Source organism: Chionomys nivalis, chromosome 6 (genome assembly GCF_950005125.1).
Source record: "Chionomys nivalis chromosome 6, mChiNiv1.1, whole genome shotgun sequence".
Taxonomy (NCBI): domain Eukaryota; kingdom Metazoa; phylum Chordata; class Mammalia; order Rodentia; family Cricetidae; genus Chionomys; species Chionomys nivalis.
Window position 1 is genome coordinate 93,653,364 of NC_080091.1, and position 27,926 is coordinate 93,681,289.

At 41.3% G+C, this 27,926-nt stretch overlaps 1 protein-coding gene across 3 annotated transcripts; it reads right to left on the bottom strand.

Annotated features, from left to right (window-relative positions):
* Positions 1 to 11: 11 nt before the first annotated feature.
* Positions 12 to 27,857, bottom strand: Cops4 (COP9 signalosome subunit 4). 3 transcript variants are annotated; one of them, XM_057771854.1, is made up of 10 exons: positions 27,745 to 27,857; positions 19,575 to 19,654; positions 18,748 to 18,899; positions 17,144 to 17,247; positions 13,905 to 14,058; positions 13,185 to 13,335; positions 9,643 to 9,813; positions 6,198 to 6,313; positions 3,292 to 3,376; positions 12 to 484 (listed from the first exon to the last, which is right to left on the bottom strand). In XM_057771854.1, the coding sequence occupies exons 1-10, from the start codon at positions 27,816 to 27,818 to the stop codon at positions 351 to 353; spliced, it is 1,221 nt and encodes a 406-aa protein (XP_057627837.1). In that variant the 5' UTR covers positions 27,819 to 27,857; the 3' UTR covers positions 12 to 350. The 3 variants fall into 3 exon arrangements, with proteins under 3 accessions (XP_057627837.1, XP_057627839.1, XP_057627840.1); XM_057771856.1 differs by lacking the exon at positions 27,745 to 27,857 and adding an exon at positions 25,167 to 25,285; XM_057771857.1 differs by lacking the exon at positions 3,292 to 3,376.
* Between the last annotated feature and the right edge of the window lie 69 nt (positions 27,858 to 27,926).

Here is a 27,926-nt window from a genome sequence, read left to right on the forward strand (position 1 = left end):
ACTACCTTTATTTGGTTCATTGCTCTGTTTATTAGAATAGCCACATTTGGAGAGGCACAAAGCACTTAAGTTTTACATGACTACAAAGATCACAAATTCCAAACTTCATCACAGAGCTTCCACTTCTGTTTAGAGAACAAGTTTTCAAAATATCTGAGTTGGCTTTAATACACAGACTCAGCGTATGGGAACTACCATGTTTCAGTGCTGCCCTTCCTGCTCTAGCATCTTCTGTAAATGGGACCCAGCATAAAAGGACTGAATGTGAAGGTCATGATGCGAATGCTCTGGAGGGGCAGGGGAGTCACCGCACAGTGGCAGCGAGGCGGCGTGCAGAGCTCCCCGAGGCCTCACTGGGCCATCTGGGCCTCCATGGCCTGAGCCGTCCACTCCGGGGCTGTCTGACTGATCTTCTCCAGAAGGTTATTTACTTGGAAACAAAGCGACTGGATCTGTTTGTCCCATGTTGGCAGGGCTTCTCGTGCTAAAAACAGATAACAATGGGAAAAAAAATAGCAATTACGTACAAATCCAACTTAAAAGATAAATTACAACAGTTCTAATTTTAAAAAAAGTTTATTCCAAAAATATTAATTACGCAATAGTTAAGAACTCAAATTAGGCTGCATGGTGGCACATTTTTAACCCCAGCACTCAGAAGGCAGAAGTAAGTAGGATCTCCATGAGTTTAAGGCTGGCCTGGTCTACAAAGTGACACTGTCTCAAAAAAACAAAACAAAACTCAAATCACTAACAACAAATATAAAACATAATAAAATGCCCTTGAGTACAAACTCCCCTACTGAACACTCATCAAGATGACCACAGCCACAAAACAGTCTCAGAACATCACTGAAGGGTTCACCAGAGTTTACAGGTTTGGAGACGCTGCCATCTACTGGGAGAGCACTGGATTTATATACAAGAATGTGCCTACCTCACCTAAAAACACAAGGGAAAAGGAACATAAAAGTAAAATCTATTCAAAACACTATCTTGAATCTACAACTTCTTTTTAAAAATGAGTAATATATAGTCATAAATGAGAGCCAGGAAGAAGTCTCATTTAAAACAGCATTTTAAAGGCACAGCCTGGGGGCTAGAGACGGCTCTGCTGTTAAGAGGCTGCTCTTCCAGAACTCACATGGTGCTTCTCAACTCCAGTTCTACGGGATCAGCACCCTCTTCTGGCATATATACATGCAGGTAAAAAATAATAATAATAATGCTAAAAAGCTGGCATGAGCCAAGTGGATCCGTTTAATTCAAGGCCAGCCTGATCAACATAGTGAGTTCCAAGATAGGTAGATAAAGAGAGCCTATCTTAAAATAATAACACTAATTAAACTGGGTATAGTGGCACACATTTTAATCCCAGCAATCGGGAGGCAGACACCGGCAGATCTGTGTTCGGGGCCAGCCTTGTCTACAGAATGAGTGGTGAAACGCGAACTCCATTTTTTATTCAGCCATAAACAAATCAGACTGATTATTGATCAGCATGTCTACAGTACAATGAATTAAAAGGCAACTGCAGTTTAAAATCCGGTCCCATACTCGTATCTTCTAGAAAACTGTGTTTCTTACAAAGCTGCACTGACATCTATAAAGACACACAGCCTGCAGAGACGATCAGCTACCTCAGGCCCGAGGGACGGGGTGGTAATGCAGAGACTTGAGCTTCCCCTTGTCATTCTAGGTTTAGTCTGTTCTGAACATGTGGGGGTTTTTTTGTTGTTGTTTTTGCATTTTTTTTTCCAAGACAGGGTTTCTCTGTGGCTTTGGAGCCTGTCCAAAAACTAGCTCTTGTAGACCAGGCTGGCCTCGAACTCAGAGATCCGCCTGTCTCTGCCTCCCGAGTGCTGGGATTAAAGGCGTGCACCACCACCGCCTGGCTCATATGTTTATCATTTTTATCTGAACAACTAGAAAACTCCCTATTTTACTAGCTTTATTTAGATTTTGTTTGCGTGTGAGGCATGAATGAGGACATGTCCACACACATGTTCGCATGGAGGATGTCTTCTATTGCTTTCTATTCCAATCTTTAAGTTTATGTGGGGCCACGGAGATGGCTCAGTGGTTAAGAGCATTAGCTGCTCTTCCAGAGAGCCTGGGTTTGAATCCTAGCACTCAGGGTGCAGCTCACGTTCCAAGGGCTGCCCTCTTCTGGACTCCACTGACAGCAGACACACAGGGTACCCATTCACATGAAAAAATAAAGTAAAAACCAAATCTTAAAAGAAAGATTCTCTTGCTCAATTTAAGAAAATTGTGTGTGTGTATGCACGCTCTCACACACAAGTGTATGATGTCTGGGGGCAGGGCAGACGCCACAGAGGTTGGCTTTGTGGAGCTGTTCTCCAGACTTTCACAGCAAACTCCTTACTCCCCAACCATCTCACTTGTGTCTCTACCTTCGTGACACAGGAGCTGATGTAGCTAGACTGTTGTGACTAGCCATCAAGACTCCAGGGTCCTCCCACCTCTGACCCCTGCCAGCACTGGATTACAGGTGCACAGCTGCCATGCTTCTCTCTATCTGGGTGCTGGGGCTCACTGTAAGCACTTACCTACAGCCATCTCCCTGGTTCCAACCTGATATAAACATGACGCCTTTGCTCTAGTACTCATGACATGTATTTATCCCTTATTCCCTAGGAGCAGGACACTGCAGCTAGGTATGCCATGGAAAGTAAGATAGACTTACTAACTACCCAGGGAGCCTAGTTTATGAGTACATGCAGACATTCCGATAGCGCCATAGTTTAAAATGAGATTTTCTACAGAGAAACTCAGAGTGACACATGGCACATGATTTAAAATTGTACCTTATGTGCAAGGATTGGAAAATCACCTATCAACACGGTTGATTCAAACTGAGACATGGGGACAAAGATGGCAACTAGGGAGGGTGGACTTTGAGGTGGGGAGCAGGGTTTCTCTATGTGGGAAGTCGAGTCGTCCACTTACCTGCCTGCCTACATTAGTTCTCGGAGCTTCTGAGCAGGGAATGCAATTGTCATTCCGTGTGCCCTACCCATGGTTTGAGTTCAACAAAGGTCAGGGGACTAACTGACTGAACTGGTAACAATATCAGCTCATCTTTTTCTTAGCTTAGAAACGCTGAGATAAATAATTCATAAATATAACCTTTAAAACTATTTTACATTATTTCTGTTGGAAATACGCTCATAAGTAATATATTCTGGGTCAAAAGAAACAATTCAACGTATCTTAATCATAAACATACAACAGTTCACTATGATGAGAATGCATAAAACTTCTTACTTTCAAAATGAACTATCCCATCAATCTGGTCAATAAATCCATTCATCCGTCCTTCTGTTATCATTTGCGATGCTATCTTTTCTGCCTATTAAAAACAAAAACAAAACAATCTCTCAGTTTATCATATTTAACAACCATTCACATATAATCAAGTGAAAGCCTTGCCTGTCATTTGCTGAGGAACATGTATTTCTAGTTTCTTACCCCACTGCTTAAGTTGAATGGGTCCTATTTCACTTTGCTGGGAGTTGTCTTTTGGAAACAAGGTCTCACTATATATACAGCCTGGCTGACTAGAACTCCGGACCCTCTGGCCTCTCGAGTAGTGAGAACACAGACTTGCCAGACTTTTGTTGGGCAAGAACATAGCCGTTTTTTACCAACTTTTTCCTCTACTTAAAATCAAAAAAACCAATTTTATTTTCTTCTTTTTCTGGATGAAGAGTCACAAGTCCCAGGCTGACCTCAAGTTGTTATGCAGCTGAGGAAGAACTTGAGCTTCTGATCCTCCTGCCTCCACTACCCAAGTGCTAGGATTACAGGAGGTACATCAGTCCAGTTTTGCAGGTGAGGACTAACTCCAGAGCCTTGTGTAGGCTGATCAGACACTCTACGCACAGAATACAAAATAAGTCTCAAAATTACACTGAGATTCAAATCTTAAAAGAATTTTACACCTGCAGGTACATAGTTCTGCTACCGCCTTTGCCCACTGGCTGCCCTGAAATGCCTGACAGCAGCCGAGAGGTGGAGCGCACCGGCTGCCTCCCCAGAGCACATGGCAGCCACAGCAGTCCTAACTCCAGTCCCAGGGACCCAACACCCTCTTCTGGTGTCTATAAGCACCAGCACACATGTGGTGCAGACACACATGCAGATAAACACTCACACACCAGGGGCTGGGGAGAGGGCTCAGTGGTGAAGAGAGTACACCCCTCTTACAGAGGACCTGAGTTCGGTTCCCAGCACTCACTTTAGGTGGCTCACAACTGACTGTAATTCTAACTCCAGGATATCTGAAGTCCTCTTCTGGCTTTCTTGGACGGACACACACACACACACACAGCATACTCTCACGTGGACACACACACATATATAAATAAAATAATACTTTTTTAAAAAAATCATACACATAAAATAAGTAAATATCTTTTTGTTTTAAATATTTACTTATTATGTATACAATATTGTCTGTGTGCATGTCTGCAGGCCAGAAGAGGGCACCAGACCTCTTTACAGATGGTTGTGAGCCACCATGTGGTTGCTGGGAATTGAACTCAGGACCTTTGGAAGAGCAGGCAATGCTCTTAATCACTGAGCCATCTCTCCAGCCCCCCATAACTAAATGTCTTAAAGTAAATGTTAAATAGTAACAACATTGCCTTCAATTCTGGGGGAACACAAAAACTTTCTTTTCCTTTATCAATTTCAGTGTATCTACTACAAAACATTTTGTTGTTTCGTTTCTGAGACCGAGTCTCCCTATGTAGCCCTATCCTCCTGAGTCCTCTGATCACAAGATGTCCCACACCCAGCCCCTAAGTGAAGAAAATACTATTTTTTAAAAAGCCCAAGAACCAAAGAAACAGATGTCCATATTCAAAAAGGAAATGAAGAAAATTTTAAAAGATAATTAGAGGGGCAAAAGCAAAACGTTCTAAATCCAAATCCTACTGCCACAGTTAATGTCTAGTGCACACTGTGACCGGCCATTTTGTTTCAAGGTGTATGGTTGTCTTGGCTGCAAGAATGTCTGTGCACCACATGCATGCCTGCTGCAGGAAGCCAGGACAGGACCCTGGAACTGGAGTAACAAATGCTTGTGAGCCACTGTATAGGTTCTGGGAATCAAACCCAGGTCCTCTGCAAGATAAGGTAGTGCTCTTAACTTCTGTGCCATCTCTTCAAGCCCTGATTTGCTCATCTTTTACACTGACATCCTCACAATCAATACTACATCATCATATTGACGGATTATAATCTATTACTAACAATGTATTCACTTCCCTTAGTCTCCACAAGCAACTACACCACCAACCCTGAGAAGAAAGCATCTCTGTCTTACTCTGCAGCCTCAGTCTCTAAAGTGCTGAGATTACAGGTGTGAGTTGCCATTCTTGGCTAAGAAAACATCTTTTAAGTGGCAACTGTTGTCTCAGTTCCCACATCAATCTACTTAACTAAACTTGTCCATGCAAAGAATTCTTATATACACACACCTGTAATCTCAGTACTTGGGAGGGAGAGGCAGGAGGATCCAGAGTCTAAGGTCATCCTTAGCTTCAGCCTCCTACTGAGTTTGAGACCAGTCTAGGCTGCATGAGATCCTGTCTCAAAAGAAAAGAAAAAAAGAAAATCAAAACCTCACAATCAGATAAACTGCATGACTTCACTCTCAATATTATTTGAAATTAAGATGGTATTTCATAAACAGTAACACTCTAATTTCAATTATCACTGTGCAGGAATTTGTGTATGACCAACCAAATCTAAAAAATGAAGTAAGATTCCCTCATAGGTCAGTCAACTCCTTAAATTAAGTCAAATTCAGAAAATAGAACATCTTGAGGTCAAAGTCAATCTAGGGCAGAGAAACAAACATGCACCAATCTCCATCTAACACTTCAGAAACTTAAGACACCAAACAAAGAAATCCTTATGGAAAGAGTATAACTTAGGACTTCTCTGAGACTTCCATTCCTACCATAAAACACAGTCTGAAAGCTAAAACCACTAAGTTTCATGACAACAGTACTTCAGCACTTAACAGTCTCTTGTACTTATCTGAGGCTTTAAACATGTAGCTTCTGCTGTGCTGGTGAGCATTATTAATTATGTATTTTTCCATTACTTCAATAGTTTTGGGTTTCAATGCCCTGCTATAAAGTACTGAATTAATAAAATACCTTAGCTGCAGGGATCTCTAAAAGAGCTCCAAGTTCTTCAAAGGTGATATTGTTATATAATTTGCTTGCTGACAACAAATTATGCTCAATAACAGCTCTGTCCAAGATGCTGGAACCTTAAATAAAAAACATAAACTCATTAAATGTTTGAAACTAGTTTTATACTTTAAAAAGATATACCTTTATTTTTTTTTATTTCTAGGCATGTAATAAATCACTAAAATCAGTGTTACTCCTCTGAACAATACATTATTAAACCTTAAATTTGATAAAATATTATTGTTGTTGTTATTATTATTATTATTACTACTACAGTTTTTCATGACAGGGTTTCTGTGTAATCCTCGCTATCCGGGAACTCACTCTGTAGACCAGGATAGTTTCAAACTCTGAGATCTGCCTACCTCTACCTCCGAAGTGGTAAGATTAACGGCAATCACCAACATGCCAGGGAACATTTGCCATTTTAGTTTATATACAATAAATTACAGTACTTAGAAAGTCAGTGTGACGGCTAATCTTCAACAGCCAATCACATATGGAAAAACATCTCTGGCTGTGTCTGTAAGAGTTATTTCTTTTGTGCCTAGATTACCACCTCCCAGAGAGAGACCACCAGAGAGGCCCAGATGTAATAAGCAAGGTTTAATCAGCATAATACAAACATGTTTGGAACTCATCTCCACCCCCGTTACAGAGGAGTTGTATCTCCTCTATGGGGTAAGCTTTTAAAGGCATAACTACAAAGAGAATCTTTGAAGATGCTTTGGATGGGTACAAGGACTCTTGCTCCCTCCCATTTTGTTAAGTCAGCTTTTTCCTTGTTTTAAGAGTAAGGCCACTGTTCCTGAGTTAGGCCATCTTTATCAGCCTGTACCAGGTGGCTGGCTGGGCTGAGCTAAGCGACCTTGTGCTCGGAATCTCCTGGGTGGGAGAGGGGAAGGCTACTATCTTCTAGGGAAAACATTCTGCTAGGAAATTTTTTCTTGCCCCTTTGAGAATAAGGGGTGAGAGTCCCACAGTTTCCAGATAGGTTTAACTGAAGAGTTAAGGACCCGGGGGTCCTGGACTGAATGAAAAGGGGAAGCCAGCAGGAGCACCTGTGTGTTCTCTCTGCGTCTTTACTGTAGACACAATGTGACCAGCCACCTCGCACACTGTGGTGGTCTGTATTCCCACACTGAGTCAGAGTAAATCCCTCCTGTCTTCAGCTGCTTCTGTCGGGTGTTATGTCAAGGGAAGTAATAGTACAGTGAGCAGTTGGTGGATAATTACCAAGAACGGATTCAGCCCTTTGCACTGGGGTTCCATCACCTTTCCCTTCCCTGCTTCAAGCACACACTCTTGTACTAGCAAACAGCAGCACAACAATCATGCAGCATGCTCCGAGAGTCTCTTAAAATCCCTCATCTTAATTTTCTAATGTTTATTTTTATCTTTAAATGTGTGTATTCGGGGGCATCATATTCTCTGTGGCAGAATTATGGGGCAGTGTGAGATGTGGGTGCTGGGAACTATTGCAGGTCCTGGGAAGAACAATGCATCCTCTTTTTTTTTTGTTTGGTTTTTTGAGACAGGGCTTCTCAGTAGATTTGAAGCCTGTCCTGGAACTAGTTCTTGAAGCTTGTCCTAGAACTAGTTCTTGTAGAACAGGCTGGCCTTGAACTCACAGAGATCTGCCTGCCTCTGCCTCCTAAGTGCTGGGATTAAAGGCATTCAATTATGAAAGGTCTTAATAATATTATGATTTCATTAATATGAAATGTCCAGAACAGACAAATCTACGGGGCAGACTACACTGGTAGTACCGCTGCATGACGCTGGAGTTAGAATAAATGGAAATGTCCATGTAAGGTAACGGGCAGCTCAGACAGGAAGGCACAGACAAGCACCTTCTTTCCTGCACAGGCCCCTCCCTACAACAGACATTTTTAAAAAAGAAATCATGGCCAGGTGGTGCGGTGGGGCACACCTTTAATCTCAGAACTCAGGAGGCAGAGGCAGGCGGATCTCTGTGAGTTCAAGGCAAGTCTGGTCTACAAGAGCTAGTTCTAGGACAGGCTCCAAAGCTACAGAGAAACCCTGTCTCGAAAAAACCAAAAAAAAAAAAAAAAAAAAAAAAATCATGGCTGCTGAGACTATAGAGAGGATTAAAAATCAAAAGTTAAAAACAAAACAAAACAAAAAAAGGAATAATTTCAATTAAATTATATAAATATTACTCATATTTGGGCTACAAATTTAATTTTAGTATTTCTAGAAGCCAAGCAAAATAAGAGAATCACTTTATCATTCATAATGTGTTTAAACTAAGATAAAAGCCTACTACTCAGAAGAACCAGAAATAACCCTACAACCATAAAGGCACTATCCCCTGAGATTTCACGTGGAGAAAACTCCATGGAAAAGAAAATCTTGGGGCTAGAAGTATAACTCAGCATGTCAAGGACCTGAGTTTCCCAGCAGCCACACTGGGTGGATCACAACGGCTTCTAACACTAGCTGATTCAACACTGTCTTCTGGCTTCCCAGGGCACCTCCACGCACCTGGTGGATACACATAATGACACACACATATACACATTAATAAAAAACCCTTTAAAAATGCATTAAAAGAGGCATCTTTTAGGTAGAAAGGTGGGAACTACCCCAGTGCTTCTACAGTATAATATAGGTCACTCATCGGGCTCAGCTCCCAGCAGTTAGACCAGATCACTGTCCCCTTTCAGCTAGCCCCGGGACAAATGACCCTCACAACTCATTTCTCTTCGGTACAGGGCAACTGAGAGTCCAAGGCAGTGGATCTAGCTGACAGGCAAGCTGAAACTAATTCAGCTGAAACATGTTTGTATGTTTCTCCATGTTTACATCCGTATGTTTACTATCATGGTAACTATATATAGCAAGTACTTTAAAACATCTGTAGACAAACGTACAAAAAACTATTTTATGAAGAAAATATTTTAAAAAATTCCTGGCAAAGACATTCTGATTTAAGCAAACACATCATTTAACCAAAAACTACAAAAGGAAATCTATTCTGATTAGCAAACTCTGATGAACCTTCGGCAAGCACTGAGCTAAATTTTGCCCTTAATCAAGAATACATAATTACGCTCTATTACAATCTGTTACTTAATGTTATTTACCAGTGGCTTAAGATTTTTTAAATCCAGGGGCCATAGATATTTTCTATAAATTTTTCAGTTTTCACAAGTTTCAAAAAAAAAAAAAGATAGAAAATAAAAAGCATTATTTCACAAAATGCTTTCTAACAGGGGCTGTTTCAGAATATACCACAAACCTATGTCCGTGTTCAACAGTCACCATTTGTCAACAGTCCTTTTTATTTATCAGGAAGTATTACTTGAAAATACTAATCTAACGTACTTTCTAGTCTACACCTAACATTCACCACCATATACACGTGAACCGTGATCATTACCATCGGCTGTAGTTGCTTTTTGGTGAGGCATCAGCATTGCAGCAAACTCTTGAAGCTGGTTCCCCCTGATGATCCTATCCAGGTACATTTTCTCTAGGATTCCATATGCAGCAAGTTGCTGGCACCGTTCATCCTTAAAAAGAGTAGCCAGCATCCGAGAACGCTGCTGTCCTAGAGGGAACATAGGCGTGTCAAATAGTCTCTGCTTCTTCAATGACAAAAAAAAAAAAAAAAAATTCTATGATCCCATTTTTGCCCACTAAAATGCAATCCCCATTAATATATATGTGTATAATATATGGAATGTTCTAGAAAGACAGATAATGCTCAGCTGCAGTGTGTACGGGAAATACAGAATTGGAATCTTCTAAGCCCCTACTCAATTTTTTGTCAACCTTCATCAGTTTGCAACTTTGTTTCAAATGTTTCTGCTTAGAATCTTACTTAACATATACTGTTAGTTAACTCATCAGCCTTGAACTCAGAGCTGACACTGTAATTCTGCCAAAATGAAGTTTACACGACACGATTTTGTCACACAAATCTTCACATCAGACTGCTGGATACATCTATGAGCACTAGAGGACATGGTAGTGCACGCCTGTAGTCCCAACCCTTGGGAGGCTGAGGTAAGAAGATTGCTGGGAGTCAGGTCACCTCCAGTTCCCACCAACACACACACACACACACAGCCCGAAACACTAGAGAACATCCAGCGATATGTTAGGGGTCCATTTTAAATAGCAAAATCATCAAATCATCACTAAAGGGCACAATACCATAGAGAATGAAACACCAGGTAGTCCACAAGAAGTTGCTTGCTTACAGTTTAGAAGCTGAGCTATAAAAAGATCACTCTTAAGCCGGGCGGTGGTGGCGCACGCCTTTAATCCCAGCACTCGGGAGGCAGAGGCAGGCGGATCTCTGTGAGTTCGAGACCAGCCTGGTCTACAAGAGCTAGCTCCAGAACAGGCTCCAAAACCACAGAGAAACCCTGTCTCGAAAAACAAAAAAAAAACAAAAACAAACAAAAAAAAATCACTCTCAGCTAGAAACTGGAATTGGACAACTCAGATTTTGCTACTTACTCTGCACATATCTGAAAATAATTTTTTAAAAAAAGAGCTGAGAGTTTGGGTTAAAAATAAATTTTAATAAATAGATATGTTCACTAACAAAGAACCACAGATAAATGAGGATAACTAAATATTCACATAATAGACCAGGATAGAGATCTAAGTGTTCCACTGGGTTATAAGCCCAGGTGACTTCTATTTTTTCTTGCATATTTATATTTATATAACATGCATTATTTACTTAATAAAAAAATGTATATGCCCATCATGAAACACCCTTCTGTAACCCCAGAACCAGCCTGAACTACACAGCAAATCCTAGGCCAGCCATGCTGAACACTCAAATCTTGTCTCAAAAACAACAGCAACAACTAATACTTCTCTGCTAAGAAACAATACACAGTTTCAATGTACACACTTAAGAACCTTTAAATGACTGATGACCAAACCACCAAATGAACAGAAATAGTACTGTCAACAATCTAGCTGTGCTCTACTAACCTAGACATTTGACAGCTGCAGGACAACTGCAGAATAATTCTGTGAGGAGATTAGCAGGTATGAGGCACTAGGGTTCCTTCGCAGTGTGTCTCTCTCTGTATGTATACACACATACATACAAATAATAATAAACTTTAAACATGGCAAAGTTCCACAAAGTCCAATATAGGCAATAAATTGGGGGAAAAAAAACTATCAATTTTCTTTCATATGTTAAGAGTTTTTACAACTCAAAAAAGAAAAGGTCAATGCACACGGAGAGAACTGGGTGTGCTGGCACACACCTTTGATCAGGCAGATCCCCGACAAACACGGCCAGCCTGGTCTACAACATGAGTTATACGACAGCCAGGGCTACCCAGAGAAACCCTGTCTCAAAATTTAAAAAAGAGAGCGGGAGAGAATGAGAGAATGCAAGTTTACCAACAATGACTTTTTCTTGCTGTCCTAGAACTCACTCTGTAGACCAGGTTGGCCTTGAATTCAGAGCTCCACCTGCCTCTGCCTCCTGAGTGCTGAGATTACAGGCAGGCTCCACCACTGCCCAGCTCAACAATGGCTTCATAAATACACGTGAAAAGATGCTTAACATTCATTATAAATAAAATATGAATTAATGCCACATCGTAATGTCATTTTTCATCTACTAGATGGGCAAATAGTGAAAACAATTGTTAATACCTGTGGACAGTCAGATACTCATGAGAATCTGTTTGTAGTGTGTTATCTGGCACAACGCACACTTTCTGTCAAAAGGCTAAAATGTGTACCTTTGAACTTAGGAGTTTAACCTAGCCATAAACTGTCCCCTGTGCACAATCGCTGCTGCATACAGATGTGTTCCACCTTCTGACACTGTGAAATGATGTTATCAACTACAAAGTTCACACTGGAGAACCATGCAATTGAGTTTCAAACAAACAACAAGAAACCCTCATATTTTAGGTTAGTTCATAATTTCATGTTGGATCACAGTCACAGCTATCCTTGGCTGCATACAGCCTATGGGCTATGGCTTGGATATGTCTGAATGATAAAGTAGAATAATAGAAAATCATGGTGAATCTATATAATAACGTAATAATCACTGATACTTAGTTGCAAGAAAAAGTAAGTGGTAGCTTAACCCTTAATCCTAGTACTCTGGATGTCAGTGAGTTCAAGGCTAGCCTGGTCTTTATAGGGAGTTCTAGAACATCCAGAACTAAATAAAGAGACCCTGTGTCAAAACAAAAGAGGATATTAAATGGTAGTTCTAAATATGTCACAGGCTCTCAACTTATTACAGTCCTTGGAAGATTTCAGAATGATTAGAAAAGCCATGGCTTAGAATTAGCATTCACAATGGTCTTTTCTATTTAAAAGCTGTACTAAATTTATATACTACAATTTAGTAAAAGTATTGTACGTACTGAGGAAAGGAATGATTGCTAGGTCTAAACTGAAGCTCAAAGGTTGAAAAAATTGAAAAGTAGAACACTTTGGATCTTTTTAAAGACTGTACCACACTTACTTATTTTGTGGACATGGAGAAGACACATGCCATGGTACACCAGTGGACATCAGAGGACAACGTCCTCTCCTTCCACCATGTAGTCATCAGGCAACGAGCACCTCTATCTAATGGGGGAGTCACCTTAGCCAATCTCTAGACTTTAATCTTTGTTTCCTCCTCTGTAGTTCTCATTTAATTTAGGAACCATTTTTCTCTTCGGTGAAATGTTAGAAATAAACTGTTACCTCTTAACTATTCTTAGCATGTGGATAACAGGCTGATTACATTCACTTTAAATTTTTTTAAGATAAATAATTTTATTTCTATTTTTGTTTACATGTTTAAACTCACCTTAATTGTACAAAGACACCCCCCAGAAGACAGTCCCTTGTTAACTATTCCAACAGTTACCTCATAACATTACTGCACAGAGTATAAACCTTGCCACGTAAGCACCAATCACAGCTTACCTGCTGATGCTAAGATGGTGCAGTGCAAAGCATGCTTCAAGGCCTCTAGTCTTTCACTTTCATGGACTATTGTCTTGTAAGAGAGTTCATTGTACCTTTGGGCAGCTTCAATAAATTTTCTTCTGTAATCAAGGACACGTGCATAACATACCTGCACAGGGAAAACACTCCAATTAGGGTAAACTAGAAAGACAAAATATCATAGTTAGGTTTTCTACTGCTGTGACAAAACACCATGACCAAAAATCAAGCTGGGAAAGGGTTTACTTGGCTTCCACTTCCACATCAACATCCATCATTGTAGGAAGTCAGAACAGGATCTAAACAGGGCAGGGATCTGGAGGCAGGAGCTGGTGCAGAGGCCGTGGAGGGGTGCTGCTTACTGACATGCTTCCCCGTGGCTTGCTCATCCTGCTTTCTAATAGAACCCAGGTCCACCAGCCTAGGGATGGCACCACCGACAACGGGCTGGGTCCTTCCCCATTGATCACTAATTGAGAAAATGTCTTACAGCTGGATCTCATGGGGCATTTCCTTAGCTGAGGCTCCTTCCTCTCTGGTGACTCTAGCTTGTGTCAAGTTGACACAAAACCAGCCAGTACACACAGAGAAAAGAAGCAAAGAGAATTTCCAAAATATATAAATATCAACAGATGTTATGAAACATCTTGGTATGTAATTCATCGATATAAAATTAATTCCAAACTACTCATTTGTTACCTTATAATGTATTTGTAACTGTTCATTCGTGGATTCGTTCTGAAGCAGGGATGCTCGATTTATGTAAGCCTCAGCCTGAACAGGATCATCATCCTCCAGATACAGTCTAGCAATCTTCAGGTAAGTCTCCAGCTTGTAGTCTACATTGTATTGTCTAGGATAAATAAAACAAACAGACTGAGTATTTTGTCAAGAAAACTTTTAACAAATAATAAAATTCTTATTATATTTTGTTATAGAAAAAAGCTAAGATTCCCTGATCTTTTAAAATTTTATTCTCACTGGTCATATTACAGCTGCTTCTGACCCTCAGGTATCTCATAACACGAAGATCACAAAGACACAAGCGCCGAGTTTCAGCTTATCAGATACCCCTAGCGGAACTATATCCAGGCTCAGCCTGCCTAGAGAACAATCTAGCAATTATCCTTTGAACTCTTTAAATTTATATGCCCCTAATCCACTACACTTTACTTCCAGATACCAAATCCTAAAAAGACAATAAGGGATGTGTCTATGTATTTATTACAAGGAAACTAATTTGTAAAGTTACTCATAATTACTTACGTTAGGAAAAAATGGAAATCCCTGTATAGTACTTATAGGAATGAAGTGTGGTGTGTAAAAAGGTAGAAAATGTAATGATAATCATTAATAGGTGCTTACAGACACCATATTTTTTTTTAAGTTAAAAAGTGAGCTATGGCTGGGCATGGTGATGCATACCTTCCACCCCAGCACTCGGGAAGCTGAGGCAGGGAGAACTCTGTGAGTTCGAGACCAGCCTGGTCTACATACCAAGGCAAAGCTATATAGCAAGACCCTATGTCAAAAATACAAACTGTGAAATTCAATAGTATATTAAACATCATTAAAATATGAAATACACTTTCATACATACAACAACATGTAATCTCACTTAGAATAGTGCGAAGAAAAGACTTTCAGTTTCTTTCTTCCTCATTGCTTATATTCTATTCCAGGAATGAAGAATTGGAAACTTCACATAATTCAGAACTCATAATTAAAGATTCTCATAGAAAAGTAACCTTTTCTATTTGCAGCCAAAGAAGCAGTAATACCTTGTGACAAGGAAAAAAAAACTTAGAATTCACTAGGCTCCCCTGTGAAATTAATTCTTTACTTGGTTTGTTTGTGGGGGAGGGATAGATCACGGGAAGGATGACTATGAATTAAAATTGCTTGTTTAGCTTATTTATTATCAATAGTTTGTTTTCCCACTCACAACTCAAATTTATATGAACTGCTTGCTATAACACGTTAAACTTCTTGAATTTTTCAATTTTCTATCAGGTGATCTATTCATTACTTTAGAGGTCAGACTGAGTAACTCTTTAAAGAAAGAAGCTCCAATTTATCCAGTTATATTCCCGCGCCCCTCTCTTTCTCTCGCGGCTCCATTTATCCAGTTATATTCCCGCCCCCCTCTTTCTCTCTCAGCTCCATTTATCCAGTTATATTCCCGTCCTCTCTCTCACAGCTCCCACCATTACATTCAGCTTTCTGAGAGAAGCAATCAGAGTACTTGCACGAATTCCACCCTATCACCAGAACACACAGCCTGTGTGTTCTATGTTCCTCACATCCCTGGGACACATCTGCCCACCAGGGTACAACTGGCATTTCTGATTGTTACAAAGAGGCACGGCAGTGTTGATGCCCCGAGAAAGAGCCAGACATTGCTAACCTTGCCCAGGACAGCTCCTAGACAAAATGCCCCCTCCTACTAGATTCTTTTTATACACTGCTGTGAGACTCCTTTGCCAATTCCTCAATATCTTTGTTTTTTTGAGACAAGGTCTCTCTGTGTATCCCTCCCTGGCTGTCCTGGAACTCAGAGACCCGCTTGCCTCTACATCTGGAGTGCTGGGATTAAAGGCGTGTGCCACCATTCCTGGAGTTAATATCAAATCTTCGCTTTCCAATGGCTCATAACATAAAAACCTCTAACTTTCACTGTGGTCCCCTACAGGAATTGTTGCTGGGTTGAAAAGCCTACCAAAGAGTTGTCTACATTCCCTTTTCCAGGCAGGCTCCGGCTCTCGTAGGTTTCCCAATGCCTGGTGTAACCACACCTGCCGAGTGCTGACCACCAGCCACTGGTCCGTCCACTCAGCAGCAGCATGTGTCTGAATCCTGCTCTTTCTCTCATACGGCTTCTAGGGAGGAGCACACCCTCAACGGACAATCCTTCCCACTTGCTGCAATGCCCTCCAGCCAACTGCCTCTTGAGATGGGAGTGCTCCAGGCCTCAGTACTCATGGTCCTCTCCCTCCCTTGGAAAGGCATCAAACTAGACCAGTAGGCAATGGCTCCCAAACGTCTACTTGTAACCAAGCATGCTCTACTACCTCCAGACTAAAATATTCTACTCACTACTAGATATCTTAACCTGATTATCACAGTGCAAAATGTACACTTGAAATCTCCTTAAAATATACTCCCTAGAGCGCACAGCAACTCCATATTTCCAACTGCTCAGGTCAAAACAAAATCAGGACTTGACTGTTTTGTATTCTCCACATGGGAAATTACGAAGCCACAGGAAATCTGCAGACTACAGCATTTCTTAGGCCTCCTCCTCAGCTATGGGCATGCAGAAGCTTCCTAATTAACAGTGCTGCTTCTACTCCGCTGCCAACGGTTTACTCTCTACCCCGTAGTCAGTGGGTCATATGTCATATTATGTCACTTTTTGGCTCCAAATCATCCAATGGCCCACTCTCTTTTCTTTTTTTTTTTTTTGGAGGGAGGGTCTTACAATGAAGCCCTGGCTAGCCTGTAACTCACTGAGTAGACCAGGGTGGCCTCAAACTCACAGAGATCTGCCTGCCTCTGCCTCTTGAGTGCTAGGGTTAAAGGTATGCGCCACCACACCTGTCCCTATCATTTCTCTTTCAAAGTCCTACAAGGGCTTCAAGAACCACTCAGATCTGATCCCTAGTACTGACTTCATTCTCTTTCTCCATGTTCACTCTACCCACGCTGGCATTCTTATTCTTAAGAAAACACTACAAGTATGCTGATATCTTAAGGCCTTTGTGTCAACGACACAAGGTAACTTGTTATCCTCTGCCCTCAGACAGCTCACAGACACTCTCTGAGAAGCACTTACTATCATCTACCATGCTAAACATATTGTATCTCCTACAGCAGGAGTAGGAAAGTGTGTTAGTGAGTGCTTATACATGTCTATCCAAATCCACTATTTACTATACTTTTGTCCTGTTTCCAGAGGAATCCCCACCAACACTTGGGCTGCATTTCTCCAATCTTCTTCTTTCTCATAAATAGATGCAAGATGCTGTCTTATGGAAGCAACCTAGAATGACAGAGACAGATGTTACTCTAACAGTGCTCTCACCAATGGGTTAAGCTGGTAAGAAATTCACAGGTTTATGTAAATTCTCACTTTTTTTTTATAAGGCTTGCATTCACAGAATATCAAAACACTGAACTGAAACAACACATTTCTATAATGTGTATTTTTGGCAACATTTTGTTTCCAGTATTAAATTTTGCTTTTGTGTTTCTGAATACATGATATTAGAGTTTCCCTATGTTTTTAATCTTAACTTATAAATAATCTTACTAAGGAACAATGCAATAAACTTATAAATAATCTTACTAAGGAACAATGCAATAAAAGCCTGTAATCTGAGTTCGCTCCTCAGAATGCACATGCAGGCCGAAGAACAGAACTAACTCTGCAGAGCCATCCTCTGACCCCGACTGTGCCCAGTGGCATGTTTACACACCCACACACCACATCATAACAGAGAAAACTAAACAAAAACCTTATTTGATTTTACATTGTAAATGCTGTTTGACAGTTTTATATAAAATATGAAACTGAGGAATTATCTCCTTTAAGGAGTTAATAACATCAGATCATAAAAATTATTATCAAAATCTGCTGTTCTAACTCAACACGTCTGGTGCACATATGAAGTTACAGAGACCGAGGCAATGGCACAGCCTGCACAGGTTCAAACCAGACAGGACTCCAGCACCAAGAGGTGGAGCAGACACATGGTCCTACACTAATGCCCTGTGGCAAAGGGAAAACCAATCTCTCGGGGTCTATCAGGCCCCATACCCCACTCAATGGTATGTCTGTGGACTTTCTGTTTCAATTTTGCTTTTTTTGGAGCATTTAGTTTATCTTTATCTTATGTGCATTTGGTGTCTTGCCTGCATGTGGGACTAGGTAAGGGTATTGGACCCTGGAATTACAGACAGTTGTGAGCTGCCATGTGGATGCTGAGAATTGAACCCAAAGCCCTTTGGAAGAACAGTTATCTCTTAACTGCTGAGCCATCTCTCCAGCACCTGGCATTTTTTTGTCTTATTGATCTTTTGCTTGTTTATTTTGATTTTTGTTTCTGTGGCTTTATAGATTTTTGTTTGTTTCTTGTTTCGGTTTCTTGGAGGCTTTTACATTTTGTTTTTTTTTAAGACAGTAAGAACAAAAAGTTGGGTGGGTAGGGAAGTGGGGCACATCTGGGAGCAATTGGGCAAAAAGAAAACATAATCCAAATATATTGTATAATTTTTTTTTCAAAAAAAATTACCAGAAATTAGGAACTTTAAAACAAAACAACAGGGCTGGAGAGATGGCTCAGCAGTTAAGAGCATTGTCTGTTCTTCCAAAGATCCTGAGTTCAAATCCCAGCAACCACATGGTGGCTCACAACCATCTGTAATGAGGTCTGGTGCCCTCTTCTGGCCTGTAAACAGAATATTGTATACATAATAAATAAATAAATATTTAAAAAAACAAAACAAAACAACAACAAAATCTACAAGTCTAGACTTTTACCTGTTCCTCAAAGGAAATGACTCGAGGCTGGATCTTCTCCAAGGTGAAATGATAGATCTCCTTTGCTGTGCTATCTGGCAGGTTAGGGAGGTGTGTGCAGAAATCTGTCAGCAGTTGCCGTGAGATCACAAGACTGACATTCTCATTCACCACTTGTTAAAAAATAAGATGAGAAATATGAAACATAAATAATCGTAAGTTTCCATTAAGCAATTAAATTTTACTTAAAATTACCATTTAAAAACTCCATGAGGAACCGGGTGGTGGTGGTGCATGCCCTTAATCCTGGCACTTGGAAGGCAGAGACAGAGTTCTCTGTGAGTTCAAGGCCAGACTGGTCTACAAGAGTTAGTGCCAGGACAGGCTCCAAAGCTACAGAGAAATCCTGTCTCGAAAAACCAAAACTAAAACCACAACTTCACAAAGGCAGTTTTCAATATATTACTCAGAGATTTCGCATCTCATGCTACATAATTAGCTTCTTTATGCTGGAGTTTACTGATTATATATCTACTACAAGAAGGCAGGAAAAAACACAGTAACTTTTCTAAGAAACGGAAAAGATTGAGGAAAATTTATTTCTTGAAAACTTTACACTTTTTCTTCTCTTCTTTATTCTGTACAAAGGGAAAGCACAGAACCCTGTGCAAAACCTTAACTGGAGTTTCAATTTTGAAGACAATTCATTTGAAAAATCACCCATCTGTAAGTGGTTGAAGTGTGGAATAAGACACAAAGCACATTTTCTACTGGTGGTTAGAGCAGGCTGACGAGGCTCTGGAGACCCACTCACAACACAAGGCGGCAGGACAGGCCATTCTACTCACTCGCTTCCACAAACGCTTTCAAAGCTTCTAGTTGTTCTGTCCCAGACAACTGAATGGCTTTTTCCAGAATCTGACGATATCTAAAACGGTATCAAATACAAATAATAATGTTTAGTTTTAATGATCTAGAATTACTAACGAAGAGTCTCAATGAGTCTGGGATGGGCCTATGGACACACTCCTGCTGGAGATCGACTATATTAATTAAAGGATGAAGACCTACCCACTGTTGGCAGCACTATTCCCTAAGTATGGAATCCTGAACTACAGGAACTGGGAAAGCAGGCTGAGCACAATCTCCAAACACTTAATTTCTCTCACTCTAGGCTGTAATGTGCAGCAGCTTCAAGCTCCTGCTGCCTTGGACATGTCACCAGGAACTGGGAGCTGAGATAAACCCTTTCTCCGAAGTTGTTTCCGGGTACTTTATAGCAGCAATAAAAATGAAACAGACATATATTGTCAAATAATTAAATTCTTAAGTTTATTTATCCCTCTTATTGTCTGTTTCTGATTTTTTGAGTCAGAGTTTCACTGTAACGTGGGTCCAAGCCATCCTTGAATTCTCTATGTAGCCCAGATAACTAGGAATCCTTGATCCTCCTGTTTCTGCCTCCCAAATTCTAGGATTCTGGATGTGCCACCATTCCCTGGCCTATTTATTCATTTCTACCACTACTTATGACATTTGCTCAGTCTTCTCAATTTGCCCTACTTTCTTCCATTAATCTCTAGTTGGCAGTTTTCTTAACAGCACACTGAAAAAAAATCGCTATGTTTTAGCTTCCAGCCCATCACGAGAAACACTAAGCCTTGGAACTGGTGAAACAGCTCAACAGATAAAGGTGCTGTCTACCAGCTCCACATGACACCTGAGTTCCATCCCTGGGACCCACACTGGAAGGAGAGAACTGACTGCCAGAATTTGTTCTCAGACCATACGTACACACAAGGTAATAAACAAATGTGATCATAACAGTTGGGAGGGGGTTCAAGACAGGGTTAGTTCTCTTAGCACTGGCTGTCCTGAAACTCACTCTTCTGCCTGGCTCTGCCTCCCAAGTGCCGGAGGCACTACAACCAACCCAAAATCCTAACAATTTTTAAACACTAAACCCATAGTTCTCGGTGCTACTTATAGTTTCTAATACTGGGTACCAAACTTTTTTTTTTTAATTTTCAAACTCATCACAAGAGAAGTAAACTCATATAATTCTATGTTACTAAGTCCATACAACTGAATCTAACGTGCATTTTTCTTGAAAAGTTCTAACTGGAATTAGAACTAAAACGCTAATTTTGGGGCTGGAGAGACAGTTCAGCTATTAAAGGCTAGGCTCACTGCCAAAATTAAATACCAATTTTCTTTCAAGTGTCTTTTTTTTTTTTTTTTTTTTTTTTTTTTTTGAGACAGGGTTTCCTCCGTATAGTCCTGGCTGTACTGGAAATATCTTTGTAGATCACGCTGGCCTCAAACTCACAGATCCACCTGCCTCTGCCCACCGAGTGCTGGGATTAAAGGCATGTGCCAAACTGCCTGGCATCTTACACATTACTTTTAAAAGCATTAGTTAAAAACATTTTATTTTTGTTTTCTGAGCTAGGATCTCCTTTTATAGTCCAAGTTGGCCAGGGACTCATCATCACACTGGCTAACCTCAGAGAAATCCTCCTTCCTCAGTTTCCCCCGCATTTGAACTGTAGACATACCTGGCTAGTCAAATGTATTTACAAACCTAGTAACATTTTAATTACAAAAAGTGGTTCAGAATAAATCTTAGAAGAAAAACTTGCATAAAAAGGACCCGAACTCATTCAGATTGGTGACATATTTTGTAGGGACCATTTTCAAAGCTACCATCCAGTTTTGTTCCCAACTCATCCAAAATCCCCAGCCCTGGTCATGCAATGTTGCAAAGTTACAACACTGGAAGCAGATGTGTTAGCAGTGTACAGAGGATGGACAACGGTAAGCCTTTAGAGACAGTGCTACTTTCAGATTACCAAGTCTGACTCCGGAAGGGACTGGACTGGTGTTAGAAACAATGAAGTATTTCATTCTAGGTTTACACATACTCACACACATACATACAATTTAAAATTTTTCTATGCCTACATTTAAATATTTATTGATCTGAACATATTTTCAGATAGGTAATGCTTAATGATTTATCACTTAGTTTTTGATTGATTTATTTTCAAATTTAATTATATTTTATTAAATCAAGGTTATAGCTAAGTCTTACATTTACATTCTTCTAGAGTATTTTATACCAGCTAATATTCATAGATGAATACTTAAAGATAAATTTGAAGCCTAACCTAAAGTTAAATTTTTTTTGATGCCAGGTGTGGTAGCCCACGCCTTTAGTTCTAGTACTTATGGGGCAAAGCCAGGCAGATCTACATGAGGTCAAGGCCAGCTTGGTCTAAAAAGTCAAGTTCCAGGACAACCAGGGCTACACTGAGAAATCCTGTCTCCAAAAAACCAACCAACAAACAAAATTAGGATTTATTTACTTTTACTTTGTGTATGGGTGTTTTGCCTATATAGATGTTTGTGCAGAGCAAGCATGCAGTACCCACAGAAGCCAGAAGAGGGAATCAGACCTGGAACCGGAGTTACAGATGGTTGCTAGTCACCCTGTAGACAGGTACCGGGAAATGAACCTGGGTCTTTAGAAAGAGCAATCAGTGTTCTTAACTACTGAGCCATCTCTCTGGCCAATTACTAGCAATAGGAAGAGCACCCAAAAGCAAAAAAAAAGTTTATTTTTAATGTATTTAATTGCACTGAACAAAAGTGTTAGAACCTCTGGAACTGCAGTTACAGGTGCTGGGTGCTCTGGAAGAACATCCAGTGCTCTTAACCCCTGAGCCATCTCTCCATGCCTACAAATAAAAGTTTTAAACTGACCAAATTACATTAGAAATGTCCTGCTTAAACTAGGTATGCTGGCATGCCTATAACCCCAGCACTTGGAGGCAGGAGCAGCAGTAGGACTGTGAGTTCAAGGCCTCCATGGGTGCTGCATGTTCACCACGCACAGGAACCCTGTTGTCACATAATAGCCAGAAGCACAAAAGCAGAGTGGTGCACCCAGCCTGCAGCTCACTGTAGACACGGTGCACCCGGCCTGCAGATCACTGTAGACGCAGTGCACCCAGCCCTCAGTTCACTGTAGACGCGGTGCACCTGAGACGTGGGAGATCCTTTGTATATGTGCTGCTTTTATTGATTAATGAATAAAGCTGTTTCAGCCAATGGCTTAGCAGAGTAAAACTAGGCAGGAAATCCGAACAGAGATATAGAGAGAGAAAGAGTAGGTGGAGCCAAAGAGAAGCCATATAGCTGCTGAAGTGACTACATGTGACTTCAGAGTTCCTTTTTGTATGAGTATTCCTCCCCTTGGAGTCCCTCCCATTCTTGAAGTTCTTTCCCATTTTTTCTAAATTAAGCTGTTTACTTTGAAAAAAATAAAAAGTATATTTTCTGGGATTTTTCCTCCATATATAATGCTAATAACATTATCTATTTGCTACATAGTGTTTGCACACAAACAGCATTTATTCTGGACATGGGAATCAGTAAAACTGTCCTGGACAAGTAGCGGAGAACCAGAAACCTTGAGTTAGAAGAGGCTGTTGAGGTTACTGTCCCTCTGCCCTGCAGACACTCGTGCATATGCTCTGTCTTTCCTCTCTAATACAGAGTCTACCGTGCAATTTTACTTTTCTCTTCTGAAAGTCTTCTCAGTAAGCAAAGGCAACTAAGAGGTCTTCTGTTACTAACAACTTCTTATAAATGTTAGCTGGTCCTGGTAGGGCACATTTGTAAACCCAGCTTTGGGGAGCCTGAGGCAGAAGTATCAGGAAGGAGTTCAAGGTCAGCCTGAGCTAAAAGAAACCCTGCCTCAAAAGAACGAATAAACAGGACTGGAGAGATGGCTCAGAGGTTAAGGACGCTGACTGCTCTTCCAGAGGTCCTGAGTTCAATTCCCAGAAACCACATGGTGGCTCACAACCATCTGTAACGAGATCTGGTGCCTCATGGAGGCAGAACACTGTATTGTACACATAATAAATAAAACCTTAAAACAAAACAAAAAAAAAAAGTTTAATTTGCAAATAGCTCCCAGCCTCCGGAAATAGGATTGACTCAATCAAGACCCATGTCCTGATATTTGACCTCAAAAAAATTAACACTTAAGCCGGGCGGTGGTGGCGCACGCCTTTAATCCCAGCACTTGGGAGGCAGAGGGCAGAGGCAGGCGGATCTCTGTGAGTTCGAGACCAGCCTGGTCTACAAGAGCTAGTTCCAGGACAGGCTCCAAAACCACAGAGAAACCCTATCTCGAAAAAGCAAAAAAAAAAAAAAAAAATTAACACTTAAAAAAAACTATATTCTGGTTAGGGTACGGAACAAATGAACAGATAAACAATCTAATCTATGTCCAAATAAAAGTAAGCTATTGCTGGGCACTAGCAGACCAACTAAACCAGGTCCGGCGTGGGGATGGGAGTGAGTATGTAAGCAAGAGTCTTGGAAGTCACATCTAAATCAAATGTTGAAGACCAAGTAGGTTAGCCAACTGAGTTAAGACAGGTTATCACAACACTTTCCTTCATACACTCCCTCTCCAGTCCTTCTCTCTCCTCTATTTTTGACTTTTGGATGTTTTGAGATAGGGTCTCTTTTATATAGCCCTGACTGTCCTAGAACTCACAGAGATCAGCCTGCTTCCAGCCCCCAGGCACCGGAACCAAAGGAGTGCACCACTACCTGTGGCTTCTAAAGTTTTTCTTGAAAAGCAATTAATTTACTTTCATGTATGTGTTTTGCCTGGTGCCCTTTAGAAGTCGGAAAAGGGCCGGGCGGTGGTGGTACATACCTTTAATCCCAGCACTCGGAAGGCAGAGGCAGGCGGATCTCTGTGAGTTCGAGGCCAGCCTGGTCTACAAGAGCTAGTTCGCTAGTTCCAGGACAGGCTCCAAAGCTACAGAGAAACCCTGTCTCAAAAAACCAAAAAAAAAAAAAAAAAAAAAGTCGGAAAAGGATCCCCTGGAACTGGAGTTACAAAGGGTTCTGAGACAACATGTGGATACTGGGAACTGAACCCAGGTCTTCTGCAAGAACAGTAAGTGCACTTAACAGCTGAGCCACTGCTCCAGTCCCCTCTTCTAAAGCTTTGTAAGAGGTAATAAAAATGTATTTCTATGGGGCTGGAGAGATGGCTCAGAAGTTAAGAGCACTGCCTGTTCTTCCAAAGGTCCTGAGTTCAATTCCCAGCAACCACATGGTGGCTCACAACCATCTGAAATGAGATCTGATGCCCTCTTCTGGCTGCAGACACACAGACAGAATATTGTATACATAATAAATAAATAAATAAATAAATAAATAAATAAATAAATGTATTTCTATGAAAGGAAAAAGCAGCCTATATCTGTAACAACAAAAAAATGCTTTTTAGATGGCCAGTTTCTTATACTAAATTTGGATAACTGCTAATTCAATTGTCAGAAAGCATTTCTAATTAACAAGAAAAGCAATATAGTCTGATTGGTTAAAAGTGAGCTTTTGAGACAAACCTGGGTTCACATAGAAGTTACGTCCCCTTCTGGTTATTTACTGATTTAATCAACATTTCTTGAACAACATACTGTATGAGAACAGAGGGTATCAGTATTAGAAATCTTGTATTTCATATTTCCTTAAGGTAGAAACTTGTTTCTCAGTTCCCAATAAAAAAACCTGAAATGAACAGATGACATGTGTTTCATAAGTTCTGTGCCTGGCAGAGCTGTTTTGTTATGAGGGCAAACATCCTAACATTCTTACCCAGCTAGTACTGGGTAAATACCCAGGGGCAAGGCCAAGAATATTCTCAGAAAGCAGCACTGAGGGCTGGAGAGATGGCTCAGCTGTCAAGAGTGTTTACTGTTCTTCCAGTGGACCCGAATTCAATTCCCAGCACCCATGTCAGGTGGCTCATGACCACCTGTGACTCCAAGTCCAGGGGATGACTCCCTCTTCGGCACCCATGGGCACCTGCACTCAGATGGCATTCACTCTAACATACTCATAAATAAAAATAAACTAGATCGTAAGACAAGAAGGAAAGCAATACTGAGGGAGGGGCTAGCTAGTACTGCGTGAGTTACCACTTATCAAGTCAATTATTTCATTTCCTCTGAACAATAAACTCATGTGGTAAACCGCCACAGGCACAGCTTCCAGGATTCACACCACCCTTGTCCATTCCCTTACACTGTCACAGTGCTGCTAACGAGTTGGTGGTGCACTCCATTTCCTTCCCCTTGAATCTGGGCTGGTTCTGTTACTAGCTTTCATCAGGATACACAGTTGATGGGAGACTTCTCAGACCAGCCTTAAGCCCTGCAGCTTCCATTCTCAGGCAGTTACAACACTGAGTGGAAGCCAATGCTAAGCTATGGAATGAGAAGACCCAGCCAATAGCCACACATCTACACCAGCCCAGTCCTAACTCAACTGTTAACCAAGTTAATCTGCGTAACTGAACCAGGCAAGCAACACCCAGAATCCTGAGGGGGAAAGCACTTTTACACCACTAACCACATATCTATTAAGCAGCAACAGGCAAAAGAAACAACCCATCCGAGACATACTACTTTTCATCTCCAATTCAGAGCTAGAGGAAAATAGTAAGCCCAAGTTCCACAATTCTTTCCAGTTCGAAGAACTATACCTTATCTGATAACTAATAGCCTTACATTTTCTGAAATATAGTAAAAATGCAAACGAAATATGAGAGAATACACACGCTAGTTTTACTTTCATCTAAATCTAATATTAATACATGCAGAACAAACAAACGAGGAAGGCATAGCCCACTATTTCCAACTCCTGGAATAAGACCGTGTGCATTTACCAACTGCTTACCAATAGCAATTCTATGACATTTTGTATATTTCAAGACTGAATTCAGCTATTTAAGTGTGATAAGGACATAGACACACACTCATTATGAAATCAGATGAGACTAAGTCTCACCATTAAACTAACATTTTTTTTAAAGCAGAAAAATGAAGGATAAAGTAGTTAAGCCCAGGGTATAACTAAATTTAGCAGCATTTTAAAAGGCAGCACAACCGCCACGGAGCACGCATATATACATCGTTTCAAGGTACGGGCCTGAACAAGAGTATTCCATTAATTAGATCAACGTGCTCTCAATTGTCAACGTGTAAATATTAAGATCAATCGGAGACATACTTTCAGCAGAAAGAGCCGGGAGTGAGAAGGACTCGGGAGGCAGAGGCAGGAGGATCTCTGAGTTTGGAGCCACCATGGTCTATAGAGAGAGTTCCAGGACAGCCAGGGCCACACAGAAAAAAAACAAACAAACAAAAGGCTCAGCAAAAAGCTGTGAAATCTACAAAAAAAAGAACGACTGAAACTGTTCAACTCCTTGGGGGAAGCGACATGTCTCAAATGGTGACTTCGAGTGGACCTAAGCATTCTACGGTTTCCACAAAATCCCTCAGCGGCCTGTGGAAACATCACTGTTCTAGACATCCTAGGCCGGGGACGTTCTGTGTTCTCTTCTATAGAGCTGGTGACAGCTGAGAGCATCCGGAACACTAAGGACCCACACAAGCTATCAACTTGAGAAGTTCTGGACGGCGTGACAGCGGCCATACCTCCTCCGGCCCCATCCTCCTGGAAAGTCTTCTCTTAAAATCAAATCAAAACAAGACAAAAGCAACTCTGCCATCAAAGCCCAGGATAGAAATTTATCTCCACCAAGGCGAGGGCGGAGGAGGCAGCAAACCCAAGTCAAACCCAGGTGTTGGGCTCGCCAGGCACACACTAAGGAAGGAGGCCACCGCCGAGGGAGCCGTCATCTTTCCAGCCACGCTTCCAGAAGCCGAAGGAGCCCATAGAGGACGGTATGAAGGACGTAAGAAGCTGGCAGTCAGCCCGGGTCTTGGCGGACAGGACCCCAGCACCCCGTCCCTTGCACCGTCTGCAGCTCCCAGCATTTACCGCCACGGCCGACTGCAGGCCCGCCCCCCTGAGCCCTGGGGCCTACCACCTCGGCCCCACGCCGGAGAGCCTCCGTCACCCCGAGGCAGGTCAGTTCGTGGCTTCCCTCCTGCCTCTGAATTTCTAGGAAATACTCACTTGCCCGCCAAATCTTTATGAGAGCCACTCGAATTCATGAGTTGGGCCAAATCCTGGCGCACGGCCGCCGCCATCTTTCTTCCAGCTCAGCCCCGGCAGCGGGCGGGACCTTGCGCAGCCGAAAAGAAAACGAGTGTGGTCCTCCAGAGAGCGGCAGAGGGAACCCGAGGGGCCATAGAGTC

Bases quoted from the DNA above. Each gene is read 5' to 3' on its own strand.
- Cops4 (XM_057771854.1), bottom strand. From the start codon at position 27,818: ATGGCGGCGGCCGTGCGCCAGGATTTGGCCCAACTCATGAATTCGAGT. The intron at 19,655-27,744 runs GTGAGTATTTCC...ATACCGTTTTAG, and splicing joins CATAAAGATTTGGCGGGCAA to ATATCGTCAGATTCTGGAAA. The intron at 9,814-13,184 runs GTAAGCTGTGAT...TGTTCCCTCTAG, and splicing joins CACCATCTTAGCATCAGCAG to GACAGCAGCGTTCTCGGATG.